The 6055-nt window shown below is 44.8% G+C and overlaps 1 protein-coding gene across 2 annotated transcripts; it reads left to right on the top strand.

Moving 5' to 3' along the window:
* The first annotated feature begins 2579 nt into the window (after window positions 1-2579).
* On the top strand, window positions 2580-5360 carry LOC309520667 (protein S100-A13-like). Of its 2 annotated transcripts, none has more exons than XM_082202672.1 (3): window positions 2580-2734; window positions 3417-3653; window positions 5063-5360. In XM_082202672.1, exons 2-3 carry the CDS (start codon window positions 3501-3503, stop codon window positions 5198-5200), a joined length of 291 nt encoding a protein of 96 aa, XP_082058798.1. In that variant the 5' UTR covers window positions 2580-2734; window positions 3417-3500; the 3' UTR covers window positions 5201-5360. The 2 variants fall into 2 exon arrangements, with proteins under 2 accessions (XP_082058798.1, XP_082058797.1); XM_082202671.1 differs by having other exon boundaries at window positions 2581-2734; window positions 3398-3653.
* Window positions 5361-6055: the final 695 nt, after the last annotated feature.

The following is a 6055-nucleotide window of genomic DNA, read 5'->3' as shown; positions in this document are numbered from 1 at the left end:
GGCGTTCCTCCAGGTTAATCTCTGCAACTCACTTGACACTGGAATCAGGGAGCAATGAAGAAAGCCATAAAGTTGCAAAATCAGAGAATCTTGTAATTCTTGCAGGAGAGACGGAGTATCGCTCCGTGACAGAGTGCAAGGCGAAAAGTATGGCTGCATACCCTCCAACCTTTCTCCGATAAAAATAGCTCAAATGTATAAGACAAAAACAAATCTGTGCTGGAGGTGTGGTGGAACAGAGGGGACACTTATACATGTTTGGTGGACCTGTGAAAAAATCAAAAGCTTCTGGAATATAGTGTATGATGAGCTTAAAAAAATGTTTAAGTATAACTTTATGAAAAATACAGAAGCTTTTCTACTAGGGATAACAGACACAGGTATAGCAAGAGAAGATCAGAAAATATTCCTCTATGCCACAGGAGCGGCATGGATCCTAATTGCTAAAAACTGGAAAAAAAGAAATTGTGCCAACGAAAAGGGAATGGCAAGACAAACCGTTATAGAGTATATTGAACTGGCTGGATTAACAGAGGCAACTAGAGATCACACTAGGCAAGAGTTTCAAAAAGCATGGGGAAAATGCAGAGAGTACTTCACAAAACAGTGCCCTAAAATACATACTTGGACTTGTTTATATTAATGTCTGCAGGAGACTTTGTGAATGTTTAAGTTATAAATAGGAAAATCTTAATAATTATTCATAAAGGAAACAGCTTATAAGAAGTAAATAACGAGGCCAGATACAGGATAAAGGAAGTCTTTTATTTGGTTGTTTGTATTGTTGTATGTTATGTTTATTGTGTTTCTGTATTGGGGGTGGGGTGGGGGGTTATGTTATGTTGTAAATAAAACTTCCAATTAAAATTAATAATGAAAATAGGGGCATCCCACTCTATAAAGGTAACTTTACTAATTAAACCCCACCCATCTGACTGCGTTGCCTCAGCCACTCTGGGCGGCTTCCGACATATATAAAAAACATAATAAAACGTCAAACTTTAAAAAACTTCCTGTTAAGTTGTGGGCGAACATAGCAGACGACGCAGTGATTTCTCCAGAGCAGCTCTTTGTTGTAAGCTGGACAGAACTGAACAGCAAACTGCTCAGCCGGCCTGCTTTTATAGGCAGCCGGCTGTCAACATTGTAGCAACAACAACCCAGGGTATCCTGCCTAAAATAACTGATGTGGACCTGAGTGAAAACTATCTACAGTATCCCCCTGCTGGCCCAGGGTGAGAACTTCAGTACATAACACTTCCCTACACAGGGTTGCTTTCAGATGTCTTCAACAGGTTGTATATTTACTTATCTCCTTGGCTTAGGGGTCGCATAACTCACTTACCCTCCAACATTTCTCCAATGAAAATAGGGACTTCCTAAGGAAAAGTGGGACATTCTGGGATCAAATCAGAAAACAGGACGGCTTCTCTAAATCAGGGACGTCCCTGGAAAATAGGGACACTTGGAGTGTCTGTGGATAGAAAGAGCAGTCAGGGTGTATTTAATTCATTTTTTTTAAAAAAGCAGATTTTACCCCACCTAAAAACAAAACCCCCAACAACTTAGCCTTCAGTCAGTGGTTTGGGGAGCTTTTGTCCTTGATAGGTTTCCAGGATCTTGAAATATTTCCTTTCTGGTGCTCCAGGGACAGGGTAGCTGTGGCACTTCAGCCATGGTTGGCGTACAAATCACTTCAGCCCCTGGCAGCAGGCCAGTGTTCGGAGGATGGGAACTATTTACTGACTTTATTTCAAAAAATAAATAAATTGTACACCACTTGATTGCAAAAAGAAAGAAAGGAACGCCTTTCCCTCAAAGCAGTTTACGAAAAAGCTGAAACTATAAAGTTATGGATAAGAAGAATTAACAGCGAGAATGTTGTTTTTTTATTAATTTTTTATTGATTTTCTTTCTTGTGACAAATATCCATCATCATTACTAAACATTCATTTTCCAATTTCCCCCCTCCCTGTTGACTTCCCTCAACCTCCATTTCTGGTTTATTACATCAAATGATACAATCTACTATTTGTATATAATACCATGTTTTCCCATTGTTATACTTCTTGTTTTCTGTAAATAAATATGTAAATGTTTATTTAAATCCTGCCAGTGAGTCCACGTTTTTTAGCTGTTTCTGCAAATATGCTGTAAAGGGTTCTCATTCTTTTTCAAAGTCACTATTGACCTTTTCACGCAACTTGCCCGTTAAGTTTGTGAATTCTGCATAGTTCATCAACTTTTCTTGCCGTTGCTCTTTGGATGGTACTTCTCCAGTCTTCCAATTTTATACAATTAACATTCTTGCTGCTGTTGTAGCATACATAAATAATGTCCGTTTTTCTTTCGGCAGCTCTTGTCCCAAAATACCCAATGAAAAAGCTTCTGTTTTTTTTAACTAACGGTGAGAATTTAAGATTTTTGAAACGTGGGCATGCATGAGACCCTGCAATGTTGTTGCTGGGGCCCCCTCTCCCTTCCTTGGTTGGGTCTCTAAACTGGCACACAAATAAATGTTTAGTGTGTGTGTGTGTGTGTGTGTGTGGCTAGCCTGGCAGCGTGGAAGTTGGGCTTTATGGCTGTTGGCAAGCAAAAAGGCAGTTGGCTCAGAACCTTTGAACACACAAAACACCCTTCGCTCTCTGCCTGATTCAAGCTGCCCTCATCTGTATGAGAACCATCGCATTGCTCCCTCGCTGGTATTCAAAGCTTGCAAGTGACCGTCTTTGGGGTGAGTGGCAATCCTTTTGGTGGGGAGGGGGCAATATTTCAGCTTGTGACAAAGGCTGATCTCCCCCACTTTGCTATAGGGATTGTGTATGTGTTTGTGTGAAGGGACGCGGGTGGTGCTGTGGGTTAAAGCACAGAGCCTAGGACTTGCCGATCAGAAGGTCGGTGGTTCGAATCCCTGCAATGGAGTGAGCTCCCGTTGCTCAGTCCCTGCTCCTGCCAACCTAGCAGTTTGAAAGCACGCCAGTGCAAGTAGATAAATAGGTACCACACTGGCGGGAAGGTAAACGACGTTTCCATGCACTGCTCTGGTTCGCCAGAAGTGGCTTAGTCATGCTGGCCACATGACCCGGAAGCTGTATGCCGGCTCCCTCGGCCAATAAAGCGAGATGAGCGCCGCAACCCCAGAGTCGGCCACGACTGGACCTAATGGTCAGGGGTCCCTTTATCTTTATGTGGGGGGGATGTGGCAAATTCTTCTGAAAAGCTGTCGAAAGCTGTGATTCCTGCATTCGCAGACAGTTGGGCTGGATTAACCTTTCCAACTCGGCAATCCTGTGATCCCATGAAAGCAGCCAGTAACTCACTGCCCCTGCATTTTGCTTCTCTCCATGCATTTCCCCCTCTTCTTCTCTTCCCTCGCATTCCCTCACTCTGTTCCCAGAGCCGGTCTTACACAACAGGGTCACCCACACACAATCCCCATCCCTTGACCGATAGCCTCATCGAGGGAGGGAGGAAGACGCCCAACAGCGCTCAGTCACAAGATGGCCAGCGAGGATGTGTCAGAGATGAAGATGGCCATTGATAAAATCGTCAGCATCTTATTGGTCCATACGGCCACCGAGGGCAAGAAGGAGACACTGACAGCCGGCCAGTTCAAGGCACTTGTGAACAAGCAGCTCCCTAACTTCATGAAGGTAGGTTGGGGTCAAAGGGCAAAGGGCGAGGGCAGGAGAGTGAAGGGAGGCTATTTTTTAGGTCAAAAGCAGTGCAAGCAAAGGTATTTTGCTGTTTAAGACGAAGAAAAAGATGGGGACCGTTGACTTCTCATTTCAGAAGCTTTGTAGACCAGGGAACCTTTTTTTCTGAAATAGGGCCACATTTCCTTCCAGTCAACTTTTGGGGGGCTGTATCACTGTCACAGCAGTCACAAAATTAAAAGATGCCTGCTTCTTGGGAGAAAAGCAATGACAAACCTAGACAGCATCTTAAAAAGCAGAGACATCACCTTGCCAACAAAGGTCCGTATAGTTAAATCTATGGTTTTCCCAGTAGTGATGTATGGAAGTGAGAGCTGGACCATAAAGAAGGCTGATCGCCGAAGAATGGATGCTTTTGAATTCTGGTGCTGGAGGAGACTCTTGAGAGTCCCATGGACTGCAAGAAGATCAAACCTCTCCATTCTGAAGGAAATCAGCCCTGAGTGCTCACTGGAAGGACAGATCCTGAGTTTGACCAAACTGCGGGAGGCAGTGGAAGACAGGAGTGCCTGGCGTGCTCTGGTCCAGGGGGTCACGAAGAGTCGGACACGACTAAACAACAACAACAAAATCACTGTGGTGGGCGGGGCCAAAAGCAACAGTGGGCGGAGAATAGGATGCTCAGATGCTGAGCTCGAGGAGGAGGAGGAGAGAGAAGGGAAATAATTCCCTCTCCTTTTTCTCCATGTCTTGCATGATTTTACAAATGGCTCCTGCAACAAAATGGCGGCAGTGGGAACTGCTCCTGTTTGCTGCTCCTGCCAGCCAGCCAGCCAGCCAGCCACGCCCTTCTGAAAGATATTCCATTCCATTTCCACAACTTTCCCTCCTATACGGTCAGCCAGCATTCCATTGCCACGGAGCATGCTCAGTCCTCATGGGGTGTTTTCAGGGCTTTTGGTTGTTGTTCTGCAAACCTTGGGGTATCCCTGAGTCTGCCAATACCTCAATCTCTTGCCATTTTTGTCACACATGCCTCACAAACGTGGAAAGTGGCAGGAATAATTGTGCAAGCACTTTCATAGGGTGGTAGCCAATGCTCATCCTAACTTAGAGGAGACCCACTGAAGATTAACTTAAGCTCATTCATTTCATTGGGTCTACTCTGAGAACCAGGCAGAGGGCCTTTTAGAGGACATCTGAAAGCAGTCCTGTATCGGGATGTTTTTAATGTTCGATGTTTTATTATGTTTTGATATGTGTTGGAAGCTGGAGCAACCCAGCCAGATGGGCAGGGAATGTGTAAATAATAAAATTCTTATTCTTATTCAGTTAAATCCATCCAGAGAGAGACAATCTCTCACTGACTGTTTCTGAGCTTTCCATTCCTCTTGCCTCTTCTGTAGGATGCTGGCGATCTCGATGAGAAGATGAGAAGCTTGGGGACCGACAGTGATGGGGAGCTGGAATTTACGTCGTACTGGAAACTGATGACAGAGATATCCAAGAAGCTTAAGGAGGGGGAATTGGGGAATATAAAGTGAAATTTGGGGTATACGGTCATGTTTCTGGGTGTGGGTAAGAGAGAGGTGAGTGGGTGGGACCAGGAAATATTGATCCTAGGACTTGCAGGAGGATGAAAATACTATCAATCAATCTCTTGGCCAGTTGCAACAATTCAAATAAAAGTCTTTGCTCTGAGAAGCTGCTGCCTGTTGCTTGCTTGGTGGCACGAAAGCTCATACCAATAACAAACTTAGTTGGTCTCTAAGGTGCTACTGGAAGGAATTTTTAAATTTTGTTTTGACTATGGCTGGCCAACACGGCTACCTACCTGTAACTATTCATTAGAGAGGCCACTGTACTCCCTGCTGCCCTCTGGTGCTCAGAGCACAGAACTGCATAAACCTCCACCTTGGTTCAATGTGAATTTCAAAGTGCGAATCAGGTTCAACCGCAAACTGAATGGAATTTCTTCCCACATCCTTATAAGTTAATTGGCTATAAACCACCAACATCCTGGTATCTGCCCATGTCCTTTTGGGAAGGAAAAAAAATTGTGTGCTCCCGAGACAAAGCAGGAGGGAGAGGCTGATCTGACTTTCTTCTTTCTTATAAGGGGTGAGGTGAGAGGGCAGGGGCCCAATTTAAAGGGAGTGTGCGCTTTCACATGGGGAGTGTGTTTGCAGGGCCCAAGGCATGGACTCCTTGCGACTCCCTTCAGGAAAACAGACCGGCATGAATACACAGACAAAACCTCTAGGTCAATCTGGTTTTCAAGTTTCTCTGGATTTCCCCTACAGCTTACAAATCAACAGAGAGTGTAGTGGTCATGTAGGGTTGCTATAGGGGCGCAGGTGGCGCTGTGGGTTAAACCACATAGCCTGGGGCTTGCCGAT

Source organism: Podarcis vaucheri (genome assembly GCF_965113315.1).
Source record: "Podarcis vaucheri genome assembly, chromosome: 16".
Lineage (NCBI taxonomy): Eukaryota > Metazoa > Chordata > Lepidosauria > Squamata > Lacertidae > Podarcis > Podarcis vaucheri.
The sequence above is the reverse complement of the archived record's forward strand: the minus strand, read 5'-3'. Positions and strand labels throughout refer to the sequence as shown.

What these genes read in the sequence shown, in the direction of transcription:
- LOC309520667 (XM_082202672.1), top strand. Translation starts at nt 3,501, where the DNA reads ATGGCCAGCGAGGATGTGTCAGAGATGAAGATGGCCATTGATAAAATC. An exon ending in AGCTCCCTAACTTCATGAAG is followed by an intron (nt 3,654 to 5,062) that starts GTAGGTTGGGGT and finishes CCTCTTCTGTAG; the next exon opens with GATGCTGGCGATCTCGATGA.